This window comes from Somniosus microcephalus, chromosome 12, assembly GCF_052327205.1.
Source record: "Somniosus microcephalus isolate GS21.2 chromosome 12, FLI_Smic_1.0, whole genome shotgun sequence".
NCBI lineage: Eukaryota > Metazoa > Chordata > Chondrichthyes > Squaliformes > Somniosidae > Somniosus > Somniosus microcephalus.
The window spans coordinates 203,188,151-203,215,806 of NC_140998.1; the positions used below are offsets into that span (position 1 = coordinate 203,188,151).

At 42.6% G+C, this 27,656-nt stretch overlaps 1 protein-coding gene and 1 long non-coding RNA gene across 2 annotated transcripts; both read right to left on the bottom strand.

Moving 5' to 3' along the window:
• Positions 1–9,306: 9,306 nt before the first annotated feature.
• Positions 9,307–14,694, bottom strand: LOC147109917 (putative G protein-coupled receptor 139). The gene is made up of 2 exons (XM_086004226.1): positions 14,625–14,694; positions 9,307–10,208 (listed from the first exon to the last, which is right to left on the bottom strand). The coding sequence occupies exons 1-2, from the start codon at positions 14,692–14,694 to the stop codon at positions 9,307–9,309; spliced, it is 972 nt and encodes a 323-aa protein (XP_085860352.1).
• An 8,723-nt stretch (positions 14,695–23,417) lies between these two features.
• On the bottom strand, positions 23,418–27,125 carry LOC147109918 (uncharacterized). Its single transcript, XR_015080374.1, has 2 exons — positions 27,089–27,125; positions 23,418–24,799 (listed from the first exon to the last, which is right to left on the bottom strand). It is a non-coding gene; the product is annotated as an uncharacterized LOC147109918 (long non-coding RNA).
• Positions 27,126–27,656: the final 531 nt, after the last annotated feature.

Sequence of the window (27,656 nt, forward strand, 5' to 3'; positions counted from 1 at the left end):
ACACAATGTACTGTTATTTGCGATTGTGATATATTGGCGTCTGCGTCAGAATGGCACCGCCCACGCTTGCAGACGCCTCTGACTCACATTTCACACATATTCCGCTTTCTGGCAGCTAATACGAGCTGAATGTTGGAGAGGTGTAACTACAGTAAGTTAGCTTGCTGCAGTCTGTAGACGTGTGGTTTCGTCACCTTCGTTAATAAGCGCTCCAATATGCATCTGTGACGTCATAGATAGGAGCTGTTTGTTAGTAAACCGTTTGACGCTGTGGTAAAACAGCCTTTCCTCTAATTGATTTAACTCTTTACATTCACTCTCAAGCTCGCTAATTTTGCAGAACTTGACAGAAAATGCATCCTATTTGTTGCAGTGCTTTTATTGAAAATTACGTATGAGGTCTGGGACATAGAAACATAGAAACATAGAAGATTGGAGCAGGTGTAGGCTATTCGGCCCCTCGAGCCTGCTCCGTCATTTAATGAGATCATGGCTGATCATCCAAATTCAGTACCCTGTCCTTGCTTTCTCCCCATATCCCTTGATCCCTTTAGCCTTAAGAAGTATATCTAACTCCTTCTTGAATATATTTAATGAATTGGCCTCAACTGCCTTCTGTGATAGAGAATTCCACAGGTTCACCACTCTCTGGGTGAAGAAAATCCTCCTCATCTCTGTCCTAAATGGCTTACCTCTTATCCTTAGACTGTGACCCCTGGTTCTGGACTCCCCCGGCCATCGGAAACATCCTTCCTGCATGTAGTCTGTCTCGTCCTGTTAGAATTTTATACGTTTCTTCTAAACTCCAGCGAGTATAAACCCAATCGACCCAATCTCTCCTCATACGTCATTCCTGCCATCCCAGGTATCAGTCTGGTGAAGCTTTGTTGCACTCCCTCCATGGTAAGAACATCCTTCCTCAGATAAGGCGACCAAAACTGCACACAATATTCAAGATGTGGTCTCACCAAGGCTCTGTACAACTGCAGCAAGGCACCCTTGTTTCTGTACTCGAACACTGACGTGTAAAATGGAGTTGAAGTTCTTTGTCGAAAATGCAAACACCACTGGAAAAACATAGCTGAAAGTGATTGAAAGCACAGGACCTGCAACCTGATCAGTGTGGGTACAATTCTGGATACATAGCAATTCTCAACCATTTTTGCTCCAATTTTCACTGTGAGCAAGTGGAATGAAGTTCACGTGGGTTCAGAATGGAACTAATTCCAATTGGGGAGAAAAGGCCCGGAACTTAAAATCAACTTAGTCAGAGTCAGTGGTCATTTCATTTATTAATTGAATTCAACATAATTGAACATTGTGCGGGGTGTTTTATGCTGGGCTGTGTCCTCCCGCACGTTTTCCACCCGGCCAGGGACATTACAATATTTGCCCACTTTGCGCACAGGTAAATTCATACTGAAGCACTGGAGTGAAAATATACAAAAGGAACAAAGGGAAAACTCACCTGAAACAGGAAGAAATACGTGAGTACGCTGAGTGTGACATCTATGAGTATACCAGCCCGAAGAGAACTCCATGATGAAGTCGTATGCACTCTCATCACTCTTCCTGATATCCGTTAGCAGGAGGGAACAATGGCCCAGAAATTCGGGTCGGGGGCTTCCCGCGGGTGCACGCCTCCGACCTGCACTTACCTAGCCCACCGGCCGTTGAGCTGTGGGCCTGCGTGGGATTCCAATCCTAAGGCTCCTCCAAGCGCAGTGCTTGTGTATCCCGCAGTTAGTTCAATGCGTTCCCTGGGATCACGTGGGCCATGGAGAGCCAATGGTAGCAGGGAATGCTTCACTCATATTTTGACAGGAAGAGCTGTCAAACCAATAAATAATATAAGCCCCAAAACATGAAACAACTATTTTAATCAATAATTTAAATTTTTCAAAAATTTAATTCCATTTTCTAACGGGGCTAAAAATAAATTTACCTTTCTTTAATGTATTTAAAAATAATAAATCTGTGAAAAAAAGTTATAATTTTAATTAATTCACCACTTACCTTGTTAAATGCAGGCCTTGCGCCTGCTTTTTAAAAGTGTAACTGCTGGAGACTTACCCTCCCGGAGAAACATGCAAAAAAAAAGTAAGTTCAATAAACACGTGCTGCGGTTCCGGCGCATGCGTTCCACCTGTCAACCCCTTCTTTCAGGGGAACGGAAGTTCCGGTTTCCCGCGCATGCGCAGTGCATGCACGAAACCGGCACTTTCATTGGGCCTACGAGTGAGTACCCCGTGCGTACTCAGCCGTGGAGACCCGAATTTCTGGGCCATTGTTTCTTTGAAATGTTACCCTTGAACTCAGCTATTCCAGGATAGTTATAATGCTGTCCTTATGGACCTTTAGAATCATAGATAATGGAGAAACCGCAATTAACAGAACCAGGTCCCCTCTTTAAACACGTCACCCTAGCAATGCTCTTATAGTCTAGATTATCAAATGTACACCTGATCTCTGCACATGAATCGGCCACCGCCGACACAACTTTTGGCATCACGACAGTGTAATGTGGTTGACTCTTAACTGCACTCTGAAATATCCTAGCAAGTGTAATTAGGGATGGGCAATAAATGCTGGTCTTGCGAGCGATGCCCACATCCCATGGCCGAAAAAAATATGAAAATAATGATCAAAATAAATATTGATTCTCCCATGAATTACTCAATAGCTATGAATTAATATTGTTATTTGAGCATTTGAATACTCATTAACGCAAATTGAAATTCCCTATATTTAAATATTATTTGAATAGGCAACAAAACGTAATAAAGAACACGTTAAACATTCATGAAATTCCTATTTCACGATTTTAAATTCAATAAGCAAAATTGTAAGTCTATTAGGGATTGCCCCATTCTTTTCCACCAACTTGTAGAGATAAATAAAATATAAGAAATTTACCTCCTGTCAATGTTATGAAAGAAACAAACACGCAACTTCTCATGGCTGAAGCTGTCTGCCGAATTCACGGATCAAATGACCGATTTCACAATGAAGACCGAACCGGTTTCTGCATTCTTCTTGCCAGTCACAATATGGATTTCTTTACTAATCACATTAGATTACCGAGGAGCTGAGGTATTGACGACCGAACGATGCTTTCGAGCATTGCTTACACAGACAGCCACGTCGCTGAGGTGCGCCAGCGGTGTGTGATCGATCGACTGCGACTGAATATAATGTTAATGGTATGTCAAACCGTTGCTAAAGAATATTTAAAACAGAAACAGCATCTCTCTCTCTCTCAAACACACACACGCACACCAAACGTTACTTATGTGCACAATGCCTTCTAATCTGCGGCAAGAGGGCTCTGCCCACGCCTCTGACTCACATTTCACACATATTTAGCTTTTTGGCAGCTCATACGAGATGTATGTTGGAGATGTGTGACTGCATGTATTTTGCTCGCTGCAGCCTGTAGGCGTGCGGTTTCATCGCCTACGCTAATTCGTAGTGCAATAAGAACTGTTGTCAATAAGCCGTTTGACACTCCGGTAAACAACCTTTCTGCCTAATGACTTAACTATTTACATTCAATGTCCAGCTCAGTAAAATTTGCTGAAATTGATCAATATTATGCTCCATTTTTCAGATTTCGGTCTTAGATCTGGGATGTCTAAAATGGACTTGAGGTTTTTGCCTTAAATATAAACACTATTGGAACATACATGGATAAAAGTGTTCTGACGGAAGTCATAGAGTCATAGGGTCATAACGGCACAGAAGGAGGCCATTCGGCCCTTCGTGTCCGTGCTCTCTGTAGAGCAATCGAGTCAGTCCCATTCACTCGCTCTATCCCCGTGGCCCTGCCAGTTTATTTTCATCAAGTCTCCCCTTGAAAATATTGAGGCCCAGAAATTCGGGCCGGGGGCTTCCCGCGGGTGTAAGACCCCGACTTGCACTTACCTAGCACGCCGGCCGTTGAACTGTTGGTCCGCGTGGGATTCCGATCCTGGGCCTCCTCCAACTGCCGGCGCGCAGTGCTCACATATCCCAGGGGCTCAGTTAGTTCCAAGCGTCCCCTGGGATCATGTGGGCCATGGAGAGACAATGGTAGCAGGGAATGCTTCATTCATAAGTTTGACAGGAAGAGCTGTCAAACCTATAAATACTATAAGCCCCAAAACATCACTAAAACCTCAAATAAATTTATTTAAAAATCACATTTTTAAAATAACTATAAATTACATGAAATAACTATTTTAAACAATAATTTAAATTTTTGAAAAAATTAATTATATTTTCTAACGGGGCTTGAAATAAACTTACCTTTCTTTAAAGTATTTAAAAATAATAAACCTGTGGAAAAAATGTTTTAATTTTAATTAATCCGCCACTTACCTTGTTAAAAGCAGGCCTTGCGCCTGGTATTTAGAAGTATAACTGTTGGAGACTTACTCTCCCGGAGAAACCTGCAAAAAACCACGCAAGTTTGATGCGCATGCGCTGTCTCTCGGGCACACGCGTTCCACCTGTCAACCCCTTCTTTCAAGGGAAAGCAAGTTCCGGTTTCACACGCATGCGCAGTGCATGCAAGAAACCGCCACTTCCATTACCATCTGCTTTCACCTCACACCATCAACCCTCTTGTCATTTAACATCTCCTGCCTTTCACTCTGTCACAGATCTTCTCTTTTGTTCTTTCCTCCCTTCCACACTTTCCCTGCCTCTGCACTTGATAAAACCAGTTACAACTCTAAAGGGGAACCAGTGGACGTAGTGTATTTAGACTTCCAAAAGGCATTTGACAAGGTGCCACACAAAAGATTATTGCTCAAGATAAAAAATCACGGGATTGGGGGTAATATTCTGGCGTGGGTGGAGGATTGGCTCTCTAACAGAAAGCAGAGAGTTGGGATAAATGGTTCGTTCTCAGATTGGCAACCAGTAACTAGTGGTGTTCCGCAGGGGTCAGTGCTGGGTCCCCAACTCTTTACAATCTATATTAACGATTTGGAGGAGGGGACCGAGTGTAACATATCAAAGTTTGCAGATGATACAAAGATGGGACGGAAAGTAGTGAGTGAGGAGGACATAAAAAACCTGCAAAGGGACATAGACAGGCTAAGTAAGTGGGCAGAGATTTGGCAGATGGAATACAATACTGGAAAGTGTGAGGTTATGCACTTTGGCAGGAAAAATCATAGAGCAAGTTATTATCTTAATGGCAAGAAACTGGAAAGTACTGTAGTACAAAGGGATCTGGGGGTCCTGGTGCACGAAACTCAAAAAGTTAGTATGCAGGTGCAGCAAGTGATTAAGAAGGTCAATGGAATGTTGGCTTTTATTGCTAGGGGGTTGGAATATAAAAAGAGGGAGGTATTGCTGCAGTTGTACAAGGTATTGGTGAGGCCGCACCTGGAATACTGCATACAGTTTTGGTGTCCATACTTAAGAAAAGACATACTTGCTCTCGAGTCAGTACAAAGAAGGTTCACTCGGTTAATCCCGGGGATGAGGGGGTGGTCATATGAGGAGAGGTTGAGTAGATTGGGACTCTACTCATTGGAGTTCAGAAGAATGAGAGGCGATCTTATTGAAACATATAAGATTGTGAAGGGGCTTGATCGGGTGGATGCGGTGAGGATGTTCCCAATGATGGGTGAAACTAGAACTAGGGGGCATAATCTTAAAATAAGGGGCTGCTCATTCAAAACTGAGATGAGGAGAAACTTCTTCACTCAGAGGGTGGTAGGTTTGTGGAATTTGCTGCCCCAGAAAGCTGTGGAAGCTACATCATTAAATAAATTTAAAACAGAAATTGATGGTTTCCTAGAAGTAAAGGGAATAAAGGGTTACGGGGAGCGGGCAGGAAATTGGACATGAGTCTGGGTTCGGAATGGTCATGGCCCTGTGGGTAGTGGAGCGGGCCCAGGGGCCGTGTAGCCTTGTTCTGCTCCTACTGTGTTCTAATTCTGTTAGATTTCAGGAGATGGTTTTATTCCTGTTCCTGGCTGGGGTGGAGATCGCCTTTACAGAAGGTAAGTACTGTAGAAAATATAGGGACAGAGTGATCTCCTGGAAGAATTTCGATCGCCTAGATGGGTCGGAGAGGAATTTCCCAGATTTTTTTCTCCCAAATTGGCCATTGGGTCTTTATCTGGTTTTTCGCCTCTCCCGGGAGATCACATGGGTTCGGGTGGATGCAGAGTGATAGAAGATTTGAGGTTAGGATCAGATCAGCCATGATCTTATTGAATGGTGGAGCAGGCTCGAGGGGCCGATTGGCCTACTCCTGCTCCTATTTCTTATGTTCTTATGTTCTTATGTTCTGACGAAAGGTCATCGTCCTGAAATGCAAGCTGTTTCTCTCTCCACAGATGTTGCCTGGCCTGCTAAGATTTTTCAGAATTTATTTTTTTTGTTACACCGTTCTAGGAATATAAACACTTGCCTGATATGGTGGCCATTAAACATTTGAACTAAAAGTGACCCATACTGCAGCAGGAACCAACCTTTTTAATTATGTCCTATTAATGTAAGCTGAATCACCCAATTCAAGATATGCCTTAATTGTGTAGGCATCGTGATTCTTAATAGGATTGTGTCATGACAACTAATTGCTAATGCTGTAGAAGTAAGATGTGAAACAGATGTTTTGTATGGGGAAATTGTAGCTTACTCGAGATGGCATGGAAATGCTTGTTCACATATGTTCTTTGTTGACTGAAATGAAACTTAAATTGTAACGGACTTGAGATAGCACAGGGATGCAGGAATGGTTGAAGGGTATCCTTGAGCAGAGGCAACCATTCATGAACAAAAGTTAGTTATATTAATGGCTGCGTCTGTCACTGTAGTTAGAACATGTTTAGGATAAGAGTAGTTTCTTCACAGCACATATATTTTCTAAGTCAGACAATGCACACTTGATCTGCAAAGTACTGCAAATGAATTCTGTTGAATTAATCTTCTGTATGCGTGTTTATTTCTACTGTCTGAAGTCACTTATTACAAAAAAGAACAAGAGCTAGTGTAGTCAATATCCCACTCATGCAAACATAGCATTCCTTGCAAATAGAGGTATCTAAGGGATGCAGTCCTTCGAGACCGTGTTTATAAATAAAATAAATTGTTCAAAGTGCTCATGCCAAATCGATGTCTGTGGCCAAATTAAAATACCATTTTGTCACACAAGCGAGCAGAGTTCATGCTCCATTAAATAAACCATCGCAGATATCCAGCAGAGGAAATCCATCTCACTCTACTGTCAGAAGGATATTGTTGCTTTGCATTTCAACTTTCGTGTTGCAACGATCTGGGGTTGCATGCACTGACAGATGTACAGTCCCCACCAGTTTGTAGGTATTTCTGGCAAGTGGGATGTATTCGATTCATTTTCTGGTGGAAAGCAGTGTCATATAAACTACACTAATAGCCTAGAGTGAGCAGTAGGGTGCAGATTTAATAGAATTCCTACTTTGGCACTGGAACAATAAAAGCAGAGGTAATGTCAGAATGTGTACTGACTGACTACATTTGGCTTACATAATAAAACAGGTTAATTTTCTTATCAGAGAAGCTTATGTCAGAAATTCTCTGTCATTTGGCCCATTGAATCTGTGCTATTAAAAGGGTAGCTAGCCAAAGAACAGGCAGTGTTCCACCCTGGGTTCTGCGAGTTGTACAACAGCAACACCCTGTCACATCTTGGAGGGAACCATAGCCTTGAATCTTACCAGGTCTCACTTATGGTAAGTAACTCGGGTGAGCTGGTGCGAGGGATAGTGTGAACGCCATGAGAGGCAACTGCAATCACTATGAGTGCAGATTTGTCAGTCATTCATGTCATGTAGGCATCCGACGACCCAAATCATGTTACGTTAAACAGAGCGGTTGTTGTGTTACTATTATTGTGAAAGTACTTTTTTACTTCTTTTTGCTCTTGATTATTCCCTAACAATGGAATTATTATTAAGATCATGGTCGTATTGTGATACAGATTGCATGGAACTGTGTCATATTAATCAGTGAAACCTCTGAAAAAGCCAATCGTTAAGACTGTTTGGTTATTTTCTGAAATCGACATTTCCCTGGGCCTTCATACATGTGCATTCTTTAGGTGTCAGCCAGTGGCTCAGTGGGCAGCACTCCCATTTCTGAATCAGAAAGTTGCTGGTTCAAGTCTAAACTCCAGAGACATGAGCATAGAAATCTAGGCTGGCACTTGCAGTGCTGCACTGTTGGAGGTGCCGTCTTTCGGTATAAGACATTCAACCGAGGCCCTGTCTGCTTTCTCAGCTGAATGTAAAAGTCCCCACGCCAATATTCCGCAGAAGAACGGGGGAGTTATCGCCGTTGCCCTGACCAATATATAAAGGTACTTAATTGGCTGTAAAAAGCTTTGGAACGTCCGCTGGTCGGGAAAGGCGCTATAGAAATGCAAGTCTCTCTTTATTCTTTGATTTACATGGAACTGTAAAGAGCCACATGAAGAAATACACATAGCACCCCTGGAAATAGACAAACATATTGGCTCGGAATTTGCAGAGATTAATGACGGCGAACTAACAGTGTGTGCCATCACTACCATTGTGAAAGTGATCGCAACTTCAGGATGTAGCGCATGCACATTGAACTGCAGAAATCTTGAAGTTGCGGTCAGTCATTCACTGCTCCGACACTGGCTGTGTTCTGCCCTCACAGCTCCACCACACCCCATAGACGGCAACAGCGTAATCAGGGAAATGAGTAAAGCTGACGAATACCTGGGCTTTTCCGCACTAATATCGCTTTGAATACGCCATGAAATGTTAGACCGTGTTGCAATAGATGTAACTAGGGTTTTAACAGCGTATTGATTAAGTTTTATATTTATGGAGTGTCAAATTTCTCCATAGTGATAACAACAATGTTTTTTAAACATTAATTTTTTAAACGATTGTTCATGATATTTCAGCTTTTACCTTAACCCCATGTGAGCGTCCCAATCTTTATTTCGCTCTACGATCATTTATTATTAAAGCGAGAAAAAGCAGCTTCTCATTCCCTGCTTTCCTGTCTTTGAGAACTCTGCAATGTGATTGGCTGCTTGGACCTCTTTGTGACGTCACGGCAGCGTGGCACATGAATCCCCACGACAGAGTGCTGATTTCATTGGAACCTCGAAAAAGGCAAACTTCTCGCTACACGGATCGCAAGACCTTTGTGGGCAACTCTCTTCAGGGCCAGCGGCGAGCGCCTTTGCTTTGCCTTGCCACTGACTGTAAATTAAAGGCAAATCTACAAGATGATGTCTGGTATATGACAATTTGATTTATAATACCAACAATTATATAGCTGTTCTAATTATTTCAAAAACGTAACAATTCGGTTCACTGGATATTTCACCATTTTCATAAACTCCTCTCTGAATTTACTCTGGGTTACTGCATAAATAAAGGTGTTTGTGCAGCAGCTCAAAAGCAGGAGCATATATCCGGTTTCTTGAAGGATATAAACCGGGTCATTGTAACCTGTGTAAGAATAGGTATTAGTAATCCGATAATATAAGTAATGGACCGTGTATGTCAGCCATAAGAGTAAAAAGTTGCCGGATATACTGAAGAGTAAAATGATGGATTTTCTCCGGTTTTCCATCTCAGGATCAGGATTATTTTCAAAGTTGGGGTTGCTCCGCAATCCCTTGCGGACTCTGCTGGCCACTAATATATACCTCACGGTCAGAGCATTGAGTAGCAGAATAATGAAAAATGGCAGGAAAGGAGTCGCTATGCAGTCGAAAAAAGAAAATGCTAGCCAAAGGGGTGAAGTATAAAAGATTGGCCGTATCCGGCAATACCACGGCAAATTGTTAATTATGTACAGAGGATCATACACGAAGTACCAGGGGATGTTTTTGAAACAGCTCAGAGCGAGCACCGTGCTGACAACCGCAGTTGCCGTTTGCTTGGTGCAATATTTGGTTTTCAGCTCCTGGCAACAAATGGCTATAAAGCGATCGAAGGTAAAAGCGACGGTTAACCAGACAGAAATGTCTCTGGTTGCATAAACTAGGGCGATTTTGGCCCGACATACCGGAGTAAGCAACAGATAACTTCCGGGAATGTAAATGTCGATGATCCGATTGAGTATGACGCCAGTGATGACAACCACTAGATCCGCCGCTGCCATGGCCACCAGGTAGCATGTGATACATTTGGAGAGGCCGCACTTTCCCCGGGACAGGATCGCAATTGCCACCATGTTAACTGCAGGGGAGGGGAAAACAAGCAAGACAATTAATTATGGCCAGACTTTAAGGGAAAGTACCAGTTTGCTACCAGTATGGGCTCCCTGCAGAACTTGTTATTGCATTCTGCATGTAACCTAATAGCCATTAAAGTAGGTTGCAAATTAAAACAGTGTCAGCCGAGGCTCATTGGGTAGCACACTCGCCTCTGAGTCAGAAGTTTGCGGTTTCATGTCCCACTCCAAAGATTTGAGCACATGATCTCGGCTGAATCATGAATGCAGTGCTAAGGGAATGCTGCACCGCCGGTGCCCTGGCCAATATTTCTCCCTAAATCAACATCACTAAACCCAATTATCTGGTCGCTGTCTCATTGCTGTTTGTGGGACTTTGCTGCGCGCTGATTGGCTGCAAATCTTCCGTACATTACAACAGTTACTGCAGAATACTTTAGGACACCCTAAGGTCGCTAATGGCACTATATTGTTTCTGCTCCGTTTTAAAATATAGATGAGGTACGTTAATGTAACATGATATGGTCATAGGAAGAAGCAGGACTGATTAGCAAATGAAATCTGGCGCTACTATTGGACGAGCAATGAGCTTTAAAATGAGTTTAAAAGTTAGTTATGATATGCCAACTTGAGTGACATAAAATTTATTTCAATAAAAACTTTCATAAAAATAATAAAATCTACAAAAATGCACCTGCAATAAGTTGATTGAATGAAATACAATTCAATAGAGAGCGAGTTTGAGATTAACAATACAATTAATGAACGATAAATTTGGAAAACCCCGATATAAACACAAAACTTAATGAAGGACAGACACCGAGGTCCACCGGTAATGCATATGAACAAGACATTGAAAAGTGGCGGATGGACTGAAGTGAGTGAAATCGGACCGTGGCTGTAAATCAGGCAGAATTGTTTATGGATGAGGAGAGGGCCGCTGAATGACCACCCATGCTCTCCAGATATAAGGGCATTGGGCACATCACTGATTATACCAACCGGCAAACCCCTTGCTCGTTCTTGTTTTCCAATCATTTATTTGATGGAGTGATGTAAATCTGATCCAAAAGAATACATGTGTTGAGCTGCCCTTTAAAATGAAGCGATAATATATATATGTTGCAATATGAAAAAGCAAAAATGAAAGACTTACATTTATAGAGCGCCTTTCATGACCACCAGACGTCCCAAATCGCTTTGCAGCCAATGATATACTGTTCGACGTGCGGTCACTGTTTTATTTTAGGACACATAGAAACATAGAAGATAGGAGCAGGAGTAGGCCATTCAGCCCCTCGAGCCTGCTCCTCCATTTAATGAGATCTTGGCTGGTCATCCAAATTCAGTATCCTGTCCCTGCTTTCTCCCCATATCCCTTGATCCCTTTAGCCTTAAAAAATATATCTAACTCCTTCTTGAATATATTTTATAAGTTGGCCTCAACTGCCTTCTGTGGTAGAGAATCCCACAGGTTCACCACTGTCTGGGTGAAGAAATTCCTCCTCAGCTCAGTCCTAAATGGCTTACCCCTTATCCTTAGACTGTGACCCCTGGTTCTGGACTCCCCCGCCATCAGGAAAATCCTTCCTGCATCTAGTCTGTCTAGCCCTGTTACAATTTTATATGTTTCAATGAGATCCCCTCTCCTTCTTCTAAACTGTAGCGAATATAAAGTTAATCGACCCAATCTCTCTTCATACGTCATTCCTGCCACCCCAGGTATCAGTCTGGTGAATCTTCGCTGCACTCCCTCCATGGCAAGAACATTCTTCCTCAGATAAGTCGACCAAAAATGCACACAATACTCAAGCTGTGGTCTCACCACGGCCCTGTACAACTGCAGCAAGACATCCTTGTTCCTTTACTCAAACCCTCTCGCTACGAAGGCCAACATACCATTTACTTTCTTAACAGTCTGCTGCACCTGCATGCCTACCTTCAGCCACTGGTGCACAAGGACACCCAGGTCTCGTTGCACTTTCCCTTATCCCAAGCTATTGCCGTTCAGATAATAATCTGCCTTTCTGTTTTTGCCTCCAAAGTGGATACCTTCGCATTTCTCCACATTATACTGCATCTGCCATGCATCTGCCCAATCACCCGTGGCAGCCAATATGTGTACAGCAAGCTCCAACAAACAGCAATGTTTTAATGACCAAGTAATCTGTTTTCTTATGTTGATTGAGGGATAACTATTGGCCAGGACACCGGGGATAACTCCACTGCTCTTCAAAATAGTGTCGGGGCATCCACCTGGGAGAGCGGGTCCTCGGTTTACCGTCTCGGCCAAAAGGCCCCACCTCTGACAGTGCTGGGCTCCCTCAGTATTACAAAGGAGTGGCAGCCTAGAATTGTTGGACTAAAGTTTCTGTAGTGGGACTTTAATCCACTACCTTCTGACTGAGAGGCGAGAGTGCTGCCAACTGAGCAACGACTGACACACAGGCATGCCGGCTATATTGTAAGTAAGCTTAATTTTCCTGAGCATTATTGATGGGTTAGTGAGCAAGTATCATGACTTAAGTTATAATGAGTTACGCAGTTAGGGAATATTTAGGAGTCTTGCTCGTCCTAACCATCCATGGATCTCAAACGATGTGATGCAAGTTCAACAGCCAGACTCAAATATTCCAGCGGAGGTAGTAACATTAATCATGGGCTTACTATGGCAAACACGAGTGGAAAATGGCTGAATTTGAGAGTCTGTTGAATACATGACTTGACTGATCAATTAAATGACCTCTATGATCTGTAGACTGTTTAATCTGCCTATCATGGGGGCGCATGAATAACAGGACATGTATCTGAAGGCTGATAACCCCTATGGCACCTGACAACAGAGCAGAAGGGGAAAATAGAAAGGAATTGCTTATTATCGTTGACCAAGTCTTTTAATAACTTTTTGGCACCATCGGCAATACCTTGCAGGTTACGATATAATAACTAGCGTTTGCAATTACACATGACCCCCGAATGCAAATCAAAGACTTCAGCCTGTATAGTGCTGTTTGGACTGTAATAATTGTTACTTGTACGGCAGCCAATAACGATCAAATTAAAGAGGAACTCCCCTGCTTTGTCCATGGCGTTGGTTGAACAACGTTACTGCAGGACTGACTTAGAGCTTATGCGCCATAACTAAATAGTTAACTCGCGATTGGGGTGAAATATTATCCTATTACAAACAGGTTCTAAGCGTTTCACTTGCAATCCGATTAAAACACGATGGCATCCTTCACAAGAACGTATAGTAGAGAGAGGGAAAGATAGAAAGAAATAAGGAGGGACAGAAAAAGAACGGGAGATGAGAAATCGAAAGCGAAAGAGGAAAAGAGAGCAGGAGAAAGGTAAATATGGTCGCTGTAGTCAGATGAATGTATTTCTCTTTATTATTTCAAAATACGCTCGAATACATTTTTCTTCAGATGTTCAGTAAATACGATGGAAATTTTGTTCTTTTCTATTCTAATTATTTTAATAGTTTACACCAATAACAGAAAATAAATAAAAGAAAGCCTACCATTTATATAGCGCCTTTCACGACCTCAGGATGTCCCAAAGCTTATTACAGCCAGTGAAGTACCCTTTGAAATGTAGTCACTGTTGTCATGAATGAAACGCGGCTGCCAATTTTCGCACAGCAAGACCCCACAAACAACAATATGATAATGACCAGATCATCTGCATTAGTGATGTTGACTGAGGGATAAATATTGGCTAGGCCAGTGAGGAGACCTCCCCTACTCCTGTTCGAAATAATGGCATGGGATCATTTACACACACACCTGCGAGGGCAGACCAGGCCTCGGTTTAACTTCACGTCCTAAAGATGGCACCTCCGACAGTGAGGCACTCCCTCAGTGCCGCACAGAATGGTCAGCCCAGATTGTTGTGCTCGAGTCCCTGGAGTGGGACTTAATCTCAGAACCGTTTCACTCAGGGGCCAGAGTACTACCAACTGAGCCACTGCTGTCAGTGGGGTAGGATGGCGAGCTCTGCACCGGTGTACTTGGGCGGGGATCAATCCTTTGCCAATATGGTGAAACAGTTTAAAGATCAATATTCCTCACCCCTATATTTGGAACCTGTATATCGATTTGCAGCCATTGGCAAAACGCAGCAACATACCAACACACACTTAAATGTGTGGACACGGCTGATTCTAGATGTGAGATAGCAAGTCGTCTGAAGAAGACTTTGAATAATACTGTCTCTGTTGGAGCAGAAATAAGTATAATTTGAATAAAATATTATATTGAATAAATAAATTCGGATAACTTAGCCATTGAGCAGATACCACAGAATAGGTGACTATTTAGCAAACAGGTCCGCTCAGACAGATTAAGTTACCAGACACGTTGCAAAAACAATGATGCTGTATAAAATAGGTTTGCACAACTGGTATGGTTACCACTTACCCGGGACACCAAGAGCGGCAAGAATTGGATAGTAAACTGCATACACGGGACCAGTTACTGGCTCATGCATTTTCTGTCAGAAGCAACTGCGTCTCAACAGCCTCAACATCCGGTTTGCAGCAGACTGAATATATAGATCACGGAAGCCTCCAGTGAGACAATTAGGTCACATCATTACAGATGTTAGTTCCACTCCTTTGCACAAATAAACTAAGTGAGTTGTTTTTATTCTATAATTGAAACTTGTTTCATCAAACAAACAACAAGCAAAAATGCGCCCCATTTGCAGGGATACAACTAATTGAATCCAAATCATAAAACATGAAACGTTACTTAGCAAATGAAATAATAATATTATTTCTCATCTCTGCGACGTACTCCGGACACTGCAGTGCCCACTGGTTGTGGAAGGCCTCAAGCGTGCTGGCAAACATCTCGTGCTCCCACTCCAGGTCTACCAGTGCGTGGACAAACCCGCAGAAGGAGCGGCTGTCTTTCTATTTAAATTAGTTGCACCTTCTGGACACACTGGGTTGCCGCACTGTCACCAACCCGATGAAAATAAATCTAAAACTCCTTTTGTAGAGGTGCACAAACAATAAACATCCAAATCATAAAAATGATAAAGAAAAGTTAATAATTTAATTAATAATATTGTTTCCTGTTTCGACCACACACTGTAGTTGCTGTGTGTCCACCAGGCATGGAAGGCCTCAAGCTGACAGGCGGGCAAAACGTGCTAATTCTCCAGGTTCATTCATTCAGTTAGATCATGACTCATCTGCACCTCAAATTCGTTTAGCTGCCATTGATCCACATCCGTTGATAAACTTAATGAAATAAAAATCTTTCACACTTCCAGGTTTATCTGGTGCGATTTGGTGGAGAAGATTACAGCTGATGATGACATGAACGCAACGGAAAGTGAAATCTAAAATTACATGATTCCAAGTTACCATTTTCAACCCATGTACTTAGGTGGAGTTTTCTGACTATGCATCATGGCGGGGAGGTTTGTCCGCAGGTACCGCCCGTTGTGTATGTTCGACCCTACTGTTTTTGTCAGCACAACATTAATATTGCTGTCATTCTATCCAAGTATTTTGAAATATTCCAAATGACATCCTACTGGGAGCGGTGTAATTGTTTAAAGAGTGGTGCATGGCTAGGAAATGCATTAATTTCAGGATAGTTACTTCTCCTCGATATCATGCTGCTGCCCTTCCGTGGAATTTATCTACCCTGGGTCAAGTGGCTCACATTTGTATCTGAGCCTGAACAAGGTCTGACTTGAGCTAGAAATTGACGGCGGGAAGTAACACATAACGGGCGGCATCGCATCGGCCGGTCTGTTTTACCCACAGACAGTTATCCAGCTCACTTGAAGTCAAACAAATTGACTATGGGACGAAGCGTATAAGAGGTGGACGATGTGATAGCGCCAAGTATTGCATAAACAGCAAAGAGAATTTCAACCCCGGGGTGTTTAAGTGCAACTGCCAAGATGAACTTCTGCCCCTGCGTGTAATTGTGATAACGGCCATAACCCACTGCACCCATTGACCCTGTATCCTTCTTTGCTTTCATTGTTCATTACCAAATCAGTGCAATAAGCCCTTAGAATCGCCAAAACAAATCCATAACTATTTATTTACAATGGCATTGAGACAATATTAGTCTCATCACAATAGGCATTTCCTGCCATTCCATTACAAAGGAAATAATGCAAATGAACAGATGCAATTTTCGGTAATTTTAAACACCATCCCAATGCATTTCAAAACAGTGAAGCCTGATAATACAGTAACGTTGTAAACAATATGACTGGGCTATTAGGATAGTAAAAATCGCTTTCTTGGAATCTGAGATTTTAAATGGCATGAGTAAAAATATGTCTTCTTTATATTCGTAATTTCAGCGATTGGGCACACAGGTAAGTTACTGATTCCGTCTTGGAGTAAAGACCTGCAATGCTGGCTGAAATTAATAATCTGAATGACGAGTTCCCCCTGTCTCTGTCTGGGTTGCTTAAACTTAGCACGGAATGTTTCCACTGAGTGTATATGTTTTCAGCAAAATGATAAACGCATCGCTTCACAAAGGTTCTACTATTTTATTTGGAATAATCACTGTCGGAAAGCTCGCTTTTTCAGCAACCTTCCTGATTCATGGTGTTCAGAAGAAATGTTCCCAAGATCAACTTAGTTACTCAACTTTAGTTACTAGTTAACTAATGTGCAAAATATTACAGTCTACATTTACTCAATGCTTAATCTGTTAATCAACTTTACTTCGTTATTGCAGAAAAGAATGACACCAGCCATATTGACTTGATCCAACAGTGCATAACGCGCAGGAAGATTTCCCTCTGAAATTAAGCATTGTGTTTTCTGATACTGCATGCATTTGCTGATAATACTTAACTAGTAATTGAATAGTTACTTTTCTGAATGGAACTATGTTTTACTAATGCATTGGTTCTTGTAAGTTCTTGCTATTTCCACTAGTTGACAGTTTATGTCAGTGTTGCCTTGCTTCGCATGCAGCATTCTACATAACACTCCATCGGTTCCTCTGTCCCTGCACTGCCTGTGATTGAAAGCGACTAATTTCAAAATTAATCTGCCGAATTATTACTTCAGTGATTGAGTGGTCAAGCTATGGAACAGGCTCCCCGCGAGAAAGCAGATAGTATTGAGTCACTTAAATGCAAATTAGGTAGATTTATTTCGGAAAATAACGTGTTTGGATGCAGTTTATGAATGATTTGTGACATGATGACATTTGGGAAATGTACTATGCTGTAGATGAACTGGTAAATTTTGACCTATGTTTCCCAAAGCTCTCCTCCAATGGCGTTTCCCTCCCGTCATATCTGGGTCTGTTGTAGGGTAACTTGTAAGGATTGATTGCTATGATAATTCAACAGCTCCATTATCATTGCAGCATGGCACTACCAGAACGACAGGTGGTGAACGAGATGAACCTTGGTCATTTTCCGTTTAGCAATTCATGGAATAGCTAGTTTTACTTCACGCCAAAGGGCCATGTCCAAATTTTGCAATGCTCCCTGTTCCTCATTATTTTCAGTTGTTAATTTTGCAACTTGAAATTTCTTAATCCAAAACCCGTCTCAAACTATACCACTCGGATGTATACATCAGGTAGGCGACCCGTTCCCGTATTGAGAACGATTCTGACCCCTTCCTCATTACAGTATCTTTCTGGCTCCTTCCAATGCGGAGCATCATTTCTGCTTCAGTACCCGAATCCACACAGTTTGACTCACCAAACACTCTCTACCCGGCGGAACATCACTCCTCTCCTTGCAGCTCAGTGTCTGTTATACACTCTTTTTTACTTCGACATTGTGTGCAATGCTTTATTTAATTCAAAATGCAAGTGCTGGCTCAGTTGGTCGCACCCTTGCCGCTGAGTTTGAAGCTTGTTGCATCAAGACATTTAGAGATGTGAGCACAAAAATCTAGGCTGATCCTGCTTCTCAACTGGATGTTGCCCCTTGAGGACATCTTCCCAAAACCCAGCGTCAGTTTCCACATGTACGCTGACGACACCCAGCTCTATCTCGCCACCACTTCTCTCAACCCCTCCACAGTCTCTAAGGTGTCAGACTGACACCCAGTTCTGGATCAGCATAAATTTTCTCCAGTTAAATATTGGGAAGAACAAAGCCGTTGATTTAGGTCCCCAGCACAAACCCCGTTACCTAGCCACTGACTTCATCCCTCACCCTACCATCTGTTTGAGGCTGAACCACACTGTTTGCAACCTTGTTGTCATATTTGACTCTGAAATGAGCTTCCGACCACATAGCCGCAGCATAACAAAGACCATCTACTTCCACTCTGTAACTTCGGCCGTCTCCGAACTTGCCTCAGCTCATCTGATGCTTTAAATTTCACCAATGCCGTTGTTACCTCTAGACTTGACCATTCTAAAGCACTCCTGGCCGTCCTCCCACATTCCACCCTACATATACTTGAGGTCAACCAAAACTCGTCTGCCCATCTCCTAACTCGCACGAAGTCCCGCTCTCCCATTACCCCTCTGCTCGCTGATCAACATTGGCTCCCGGTTAAGGAGCGTCTCGATTTCAAAACTCTCATTCTTGTTGTCAAATCCCTCCATGGCCTCGCCCCTTCGTATCTATGTAATTTCCTTCAACCCCACAAACCCCCGAGGTATCTGCTCTCCTCTAATTTGGCCCTCTTGAGCATCCCCGATAATCGCTCAACATTTGGCAGCCGTGCCTTCTGTTGCCTGGACAGTAAACTCTGGAATTCCCTCCCTATACCTGTTCACCTCGCTACCTCTCTTTGATACTTTAAGCAGCTCCTTAAAAACCACCTCTTTGACCAAGCTTTTGGTCATCTTCCCTAATTTATCCTTATGTGGATCGGTGTCAATTTTTTTGTCTTTATATACTCCTGTGCAGCGTCTTGGGACGTTTTTCTATGCTAAAGGCGCTATACAAATAAAGTTGTTGTTGTTGATACTCCAGTGCAGTACTGAAGTGGTGCAGCACTGTTGGAGCTGCCGCCTTTGGAATAAGAAGTAAAACCGATATCTTCTCTCTCAGGTGGATGTAAATGATCACATGACACTATTTCGAGGAAGAGCAGGGGAGTTATCCCCGGTGTGTGTGTCCAATATTTATTCCACAATAAACATCACTAAAACAGATTATCTGTTCATTTTCATATTACTGTGTCTGGGAGCTTGCTGTGCGCAATTGGCTGTCGCATTTCCTACATTGCAACAGTGACTGCACTTCAAAAGTAATTAATTTGTTGTAAAGCGCTTTGTGACGCCCTGAGGTTGTGAAAGGCGCTAAGGAAATTCAAGTCATTTTTGTTTCTTTCTTTGATTCCATTTATTGATCTCACATCGTCACTCCTTACTTTTTATACATTTTTCTGATATGTGTTTGATTTGTTTTGGTTGTATTAGAGCGACTGCATTCAAAGTAGTCCTTTATTAAGATAGCTTGAAATCTCTTACATTTTTTTTCTACTTTTAACGTGGTTTAAAATTGATTTATGTACATTCCTAGACCGCAGTTTGATTCTTTTTGAATGTTGCTTCATATTTGTGATTCCCCTCTTGTGTGTCTTTATTATTACTTTTTGACATTTTATTTTGAACTGGATGTCACTAGGAAACACAGGTGAGCGCTAATCGGTTATTGGGCCAGAAATTAGGATCGGGTGCACTCACCCGGCGCGCCGACATCTGAAGCCTGGGCCTGCTTGGAATTCCTGTCACTGGCCCGGTTCAGATGTCGGCGCGATGTGCTTGACTGATCCAGCGGCATAGTTAGTGCGATTTGCCGGCTGGGATCAGGTGAGCACTGTGCAGCCAATCAGGGGAGGGGAAACTTCATTCATGAGTTTGACAGTAAGAACTGTCAAACTCATGAAAAGTACGGGCGCCCAAAAGACTAGTATAACTTTAAATAAAATTTTAAAAAACATCCCAATAATTAAATAAACTATAAATAACTTTAAAAAAAACTATTTTAAACAATTAATAAACATTTTGAAAAAAATAATTTTTTAATAAATCGGGTCTAAAAATAAACTTACCTTACTATAAAGTCCTTAAAAACAATGACGCTGTGGAAGAAATGCAATAATTTTAAATAATAGACCACTTACCTTCAAGAATCCAGTCCTTACGCCTCCTTTTTATATGTGTAAAAAGTTCAGGCCCTTGCAAATGGGCAAACCTGTCAAAAAGAAGGAAGTTCAAGGCGTGCGCGCAGAGTCCTGCGCACACGCATTGGACCTCTGAAACCCTTGGAGGATATGCCGGTTTCCCGCGCATGCGCTGTGCATGCTGAAATCCGGCACTTCCAACGGGCACACGCTTGAGTACACCGTCCGTACTCACGCGTTGGGACCGGAGTTACTGGCCCAATTCTCTGAATGAAGACCAAGATCTTGGGGTAGACTTTCATTGCTGCAGATATTCCATGGAGCAGCCCCACCCCGTCCTCTGCCTGATATGGTTCAGGAGTCAACGGGCCATGTGGTTCTGCCCGTTTTGCGTGATCGCCGAGGATTATTCTCAACCCGCTGAAATTCGCACTAATTCCCACCAAACTGATGCATTTCCTGGGACTCTGTGCAGTTGTTCAGTTGAAATTGTCCTTTTTTTGACAGGTAACATAATGGCGATTGCGATTCTATCCCGAGGGAAGTGTGGCCTCTCCAAATGGATAACCTGCTACCTGGTGGCTATGGCTTTTGCGGATCTACTAGTGATCCTCACTAGCGTGTTGCTGAATCCAATAATGGCGGTTTATCTCCCAGCCATCGTTCTGTCCATTACCACAGTATGCTCACTGAGAACTGTAATGGCTTATGCCGCCAAAGACATTTCTGTCTGGTTAACGGTTGCTTTCACCTGTGATGTATATCTGGCGATTTGCTGCCAGCAGCTGATAAACAAATATTGCACCGCAAATGGCCAGTGGCGTTGTGGGAACGCGATTTACACTGAGCTGTTTGCGAAATATCCCCTGCAACTTTGGATTAGAACCTGTGTATTTCATTAACAACGTACCCTGGTATTGCAACGTCAAATCTAGCTTTTACACAACGCTTCCGTGGATAGCATTTTCATACCTGACCCATATTTCAACCACGTTTGTGCCTTTGATTTAGATTTTGCTGCTGAATGCTCTCACCGTGAATTTCTATTTTACTGGCCAATAGAGTCCGTTGGGCTCTCCATGGCAAGAAATATGTTGACCATGAAAATGATCCCGAGATGGAAATCGTAGGAAATCCATAATTTTAGTTCTTACTCTGTCCGTAAATTTCGTACCCTTGTGGATGACGTTTACATTACATTAGCTATATCTCTGAATCACAAATTCTTCCGGTTACACAGGATACAATGATCCTCTCTATATGCTTCAAGAAGCCGGGTATATGCTTCTCCTTTTGAGTTGCTGTACAAAGCCGTGCATTTGTGCAGTGATCCAGAACAAGTTCAGGGAGGAGTTCAGACAGTCAGTGAAATGTCTGTTTGCAAGCTTGTTTAAATTAGTTAAATGCTAACATTCCTTTTTGGAATTCAGTGTGTCACCTATTGGGAAACAATGGTTCTGGGCGGTAGCGAATTGGCAGCCCCCTTTAAAATTGGCGGTACTCTCCCTATTGGTTGTACAGTTGATATTGTACATCCTGAGATTCCTCTGTGTTCTTTCGTTGCTGAATTTGATTGTCCCTTGTTCAACACAAATTTGTTTGGTATAATACCAAATAATCTTGTTTTCTTCAACAAGACCATGCAGAAATGTTTCGGATTGGCTGATGCGCCACGTCTTATATTCAATGCAATTGACGTGAATTGAATTGAATATCGGAACGGGCGAATAGTACGAGGCCGATGCGTTTTGCGCTACTGCCCTGGAGAATTTATACCCCCTAAATATGCAGTTTGAGTATTTTCACAACACAGTCACAGGTGCGCTGATGGATTCATTGGGAGTTGTAAAATAAATTCACTGGCCTCGATTTAAACTGACCCGTGGAGTCGGGATTGGAGGTGTGTGGGGGGTTAATGTCCCGAATTCGGGGGTCCCGACACCATCCCGCCCCAAACCCGCCTCCATGTAACTTTCAAAGGAGGCAGGTACCCTCCCTGCACTGGGACGCGCCTACCCAAGGCGGGAAAGGATTAGTGACAAATAACTGCCTGTTAACAGGTAGTTCACAGGCAGTTTTTAGCCTAATCCCTATTTTAAAGCTTGAACTGTGGGATTCCCGACCCACGTCAAGTTACAGGAGTCGGGCTGTCCGGTTGAAGGACTTGGTGGGGTCGAGATGTCGCTGTTCAGGTGAGTGATGGGTGCATAAGTGCAAAGGTAAGTGTGTTTGGTGTGTCTACAGTGTGTAAAGAAGTTTAAATTACCTGTACTTACCTTTCCAGCCTTCCTTCCTCTAGGTTTCGGGAGTCCATCATCTAACCGGCACAGAAAGCAGAACGGCTGCGAACTATCAAAAGTGACAGCCTGCAGCTTTCGGTGTCGGTGAGATTTCTAACTGAGTCTGTGGAGAAGGACTCAGGTTTGAAGTAAGATTATCAGCGTTTGATAGCTTCAAACAACTGTGAAACACCGATGTCTCACCTGTCAAATCGTCTTGACAGATGAAATTTCAGCCTGTGACGTCACCCGTTGCCGGGTGGCCCTTAATTGGCTTGCTGAGCCCGCAGGGCGGGCTCAACAAGGTCAATCAAGTTAAAATCGCGTTGATTGGCCGCATCTCGATGGAGGAGGGACTACGTCCCCGAAAGTTGTAGTCCCGCCTCCTTCCCGACTTCTGAGTGAAAATCACCCCCACTATGTCTCCTCTCACCCTCCCCGCCCCTCATGGCACTCTCGTACTCAAGGTGACCCGCTTTGAACCGCTCAGACTGAAAGGGGAGGGTGTAAAGAGGGATAGATTAAGAACAGATCAGGCAGCTTAAAACTGGGCATCCAAAAGGCGCTGTGGGATATTAGCAGCAGCAGATTCTGATACTCTGTATAAACCTGCTGTACATATATTCATATAAAAATTTCCACCAGCAGCGATTATCTGTATATCCATAGATATATATCATCTAAATTATCTATGCGGTATAATCAGTCCATATTGGTCCAACAGGAAGGACACAGCTCCTTAAGAAGTGACACAATTTTTTGCAGAATTAAAGTTTATAATGCTGATTTGTCTATTATAAATTTGAGACACAAAACAGCGCTGTAACTGAAAAATATTCACTTCAAAGCAGTTTATTCTTTTTTGGCCATGACGAATAAATATGCTCAAGTTTAACCCTCCACTGCAGCAGGGATCCTTAATAACCCGCAAATATTTCCACTTGTTAAGAGGATGAGTCCCAGGTCCTAGGCCATAATTATGCTGTCTTTTCCCTTTTTAAATTGCTGCACTCGCAAGCCAGTAGTTGCAGTGAATTGAAACATGGATGTTGCTCCTCCGACAGAGGCTTTCAAATTGCAATGTTGCTACACAATGCGGGTTACAATGCAGAATCCCTTTCCATGCTAGTTCAATATGATTTAGGACATGTATTTTAAGTGAGTTAATACTGCCATATATAATACTGGATAAGGGAAAGATTGTGCACCTGTATTCCAATAGTTGTATGGTATTATGTCTGTTGGTTAATCTGAAGCATAACTCAGAAATGGAGCCCATTGTTGAACTGATAAAATGTTTCTATTGCCTCAAAACTGCCATTCAGACGACAGCTGTGAGTGCCCTTTGCTCAACCTTTGATGGCCCACTTTTAAGGACATTGCTTGTTACATACTGGCCTGCGCTGGGCACTGCGTATGCATGGAACATGCAAACAAAGTAATATTCCAGCCTACAAATCAAACCACTTACCCCATTAATCTGAGGTGCATTGTGCATCGTATGAGGAGAGATTGGGACGATTGGGCTTATACTCGCTGGAGTTTAGAAGAATGAGAGGGGATCTCATTGAAACTTATAAAATTGTAACAGGACTAGACAGACTAGATGCAGGAAGGATATTCCCGATGGCAGGGGAGTCCAGAACCAGGGGTCACAGTCTAAAGATAAGGGATAAGCAAATTAGGACAGAGATGAGGACGAATTTCTTCACCCAGAGAGTGGTGAACCTGTGGAATTCTCTACCACACAAGGCAATAGAGGCCAATTCATTAAATATATTCAAGAAAGAGTTAGATATATTTCTTAAGGCTAAAGGGATCAAGGGAAATGGGGAGAAAGCAGGGACAGGGTACTGAATTTGGATGATCAGCCATGATCTCATTATATGGTGGAACAGGCTCGAGGGGCCGAATGGCCTACTCCTGCTCCTATCTTGTATGTTTCTATGTTTCTATGAGTCAGTTTTCACATCTGACCTGACAACGCAGCCACCTAATGATGCGGTTTATCTCATCATCTATCTGCCCTCGAATATAAAATTACTGAGGTTATTCCACGATGTTTTAGTTCTCAACAAATGGCAATCAATGAATATTCAAAGGCATCTTCCTCCTCGTAGTCCGCTTGTTCTTGAATTCTCTCTGGCTGATTCCCACTGCCAAGGGAATAAATGTTGTCATATCGAACACCTCCGTCTCTATTGGACTCGTATCTCACCTGCAAAAAGAACAAGAGATACTTAAGTACCGCAGCACCAGTTCATCTTAAACATATTTTGGACAGTCAATATTGAATCATTGTTTCTAATATTCGCCCCAGTTTCCCACTGCCTACATACGCGTAGCCCAATACCCATCCACACCCTGTGCCCAGAAAGCTCTTGATTAATGTATCCTGTTTAGGCACTAGCACTACCAACATTTGAAAGTTTTGGGCAGGAAAAGACCTAATGCCTTATGCATCACCATATAGACACTGCCCACCCACCCGGGGCCATGCAATCTACTGAGAGAACCGAAATAAACAGGTAAAAAGCCAGGTCAATTAGGGGTAAACATTTGGAACAATTCACCTGCCACCCCTTTAGACGATCGAAACTAGTCCAGACGACAGCATTGGCCATGATTTATACCTGCGTCTTGTACCAAAAATTGAGTGTGTAGCACAGAATGAGGATTCGAGGCTTCGTCAGTTGAAGAAAGTAACATATCTTTCCTTGATGGTTGTGGGCTTTGTTTTGCTCAAAACATTCTCCCTGGACGCTGCCTCTCTCACTCTCTTTCAGTCTTTCGTTTGATGACGGGAGGGTGGCTGGGAGGGGGGCGTTGTGTCAGGGTTGTTTCCCACTTGATGTGCCATGCGCTGGATTGCATGAATACACTGTCCTTGATCCCAATCATAGGTTAGTTCAAGTTTTAGCAGGTTGAAGCTCAGGGTGTTTATTTTCAATTTATATCTGCATTGCTGCTGTGATGAATGGAACATAAGCATAACCAAGGTTTCACAAAACTTTGAAACGCTGCTAGCTTCCATTTACACTATTATATGGAACTGTAAACTATTATGTTCATGCATTTTATTTCATTCCTTACGTCTTTCACAAACCATAAATCATTTAGTCAACTAATTTTGAATATGTATCTTGATTTTTCAATCGGTATAATATTCACAATCATTCGTTCATAAAAGCGAGATAAATGGGTAATTTTCCGGTTGGCAAATGGTAATTAATGGGGTGCCACATGGATCGATGCTGGGGCCTCAAATATTTACAATGTACATTAATGCCTTGGATGAAGGTTCCGAGTGTAATGATGCCAAGTTTGTGGATGATACAAAGATGATGGGAAAGCAAGTTGTGCAGAGGACTCAGCGAATCTGCAAAGGGATATAGACAGGCTAAGTGAGCGGGCAAACATTTGGCAGATGGGAACGTGCGAGGTTATCCAATTTGGCAGGAAAATAAAAAAGCCATTTTTATTTAAATGGAGAGAGATTACAAAATGCTACAGTTCAGAGGGACCTGGGGGTCCTTGTGCATTAAACACACAAAGTTAGCATGCAGTTACAGCAAGTAATCAAAAAGGCAAATGGAATGGTGACCTTTATTGCAAGGGGGTTGGAGTATAAAAGCAGAGAAGTCATACTACAACTGCACAGGGTACTGGTGAGACCACACCTTGAGCTCTGCAGAAACTTTTGGTCCCCTTATTGAAGGAAGGATACTTGCATTGGAGTCAATTCAGAGACGATTCACACGGTAGATTCCTGAGATGAGGGGTTGACTTATGAAGAATAGCTGAGCAGATTGGGCCTATACACATTGGAATTTAGAAGAACGAGAGGTGATCTTTTTGAAATATATAAGATACTGAGGGGGCTCGAGAAGTTAGATGCAGAGAGGATGTTGCACCTCGTGGGGAAATCTAAAACTCGGGTGCATAGATTCAGAATTAAGGGCCGCCCTTTTGGAACTGAGATGAGGAGGAATTTCTTCTCTCAGAGGGTCGTAAATCTGTGGAATTCCCTGCCCCAGAGAGCCGTGGAGGCTGGGTCATTAAGTACCTTTAAGGTGGAGATAGACAGATTTTTGCAAGATAATGGAGTGAAGGGTTATGGGGAGCGGCCAGGAAAGTGGATTTGAGCTCAAGATCAGCCATGATCTTATTGAATGGCGGAGCAGGCTCGAGGGGCCAAGTGGCCGATTCCTGCTCCTGTTTCTTATGTTCATATGTTCTTGTTCCTCATTGACTATACATGTCACCATAATATGTGCAATATATAGGAAATTAATTTAGCAGAATATTGCGTTCTCTTGAACTGAAACAGTGTGTGAACTGATATGCTGTCACACATAGATGTAGTTCATGCAATTTGAAAGAAATATTGCAAGCTACAACCTTTCAATAGACTATACCAACACTTTATGGGCAACATGCACCAAATATGAAATTCTGCATATTATCTATTTTTATTCTTTAGATATCATGTGTAGAAGCTACTCACGGCGATTCTGTTTGGTTCGTTGAGGATTTCCCCTTCTGTTAGAAAATACCAAAAACACATAATGAATCTCAATGGTTTAGGGTAACGATAAAATGTCATTGGTGCCGCCATCTGAGTGAAACTCATGGGTCGAATCGAAAAAATCTGTGCTTTGAAAAAAGTCATCAGAAATCTTCAGAATTCTCTGCAGATTCAAAATGAGAGTGTGAAATAACCACGTCCAGATGTCGGGAGTAAGTGATACAATTAGGAGAGAGAGAGTGAGACAATGAGCGAGAGAGCGAGAGTGAGAGAAAGAGAGAGAGCGACAAAGGGAGAGAGAGAACATTATATCATCCCCAGCTACATACTGTACCATTGTTTTAAACTAAAATAACAACAGAAAATGCTGGAAAAACTCAGCAGGCCAGGCAACATCCGTGGACAGAAAATAGAGTCAACGTTTCGGGTCAAACACTTTGTCAAGACTGGAAAAGCACTGGAAATGAAATAGATTAAGAGGCCAGCCCGGGGGAGAACAGAAGAGAAGTGAAGAGACATTAAGATATATTCAAAACGAGACGAGATG

Bases quoted from the DNA above. Each gene is read 5' to 3' on its own strand.
- LOC147109917 (XM_086004226.1), bottom strand. From the start codon at position 14,694: ATGCATGAGCCAGTAACTGGTCCCGTGTATGCAGTTTACTATCCAATT. The intron at 10,209-14,624 runs GTAAGTGGTAAC...CCTCCCCTGCAG, and splicing joins TGCCGCTCTTGGTGTCCCGG to TTAACATGGTGGCAATTGCG.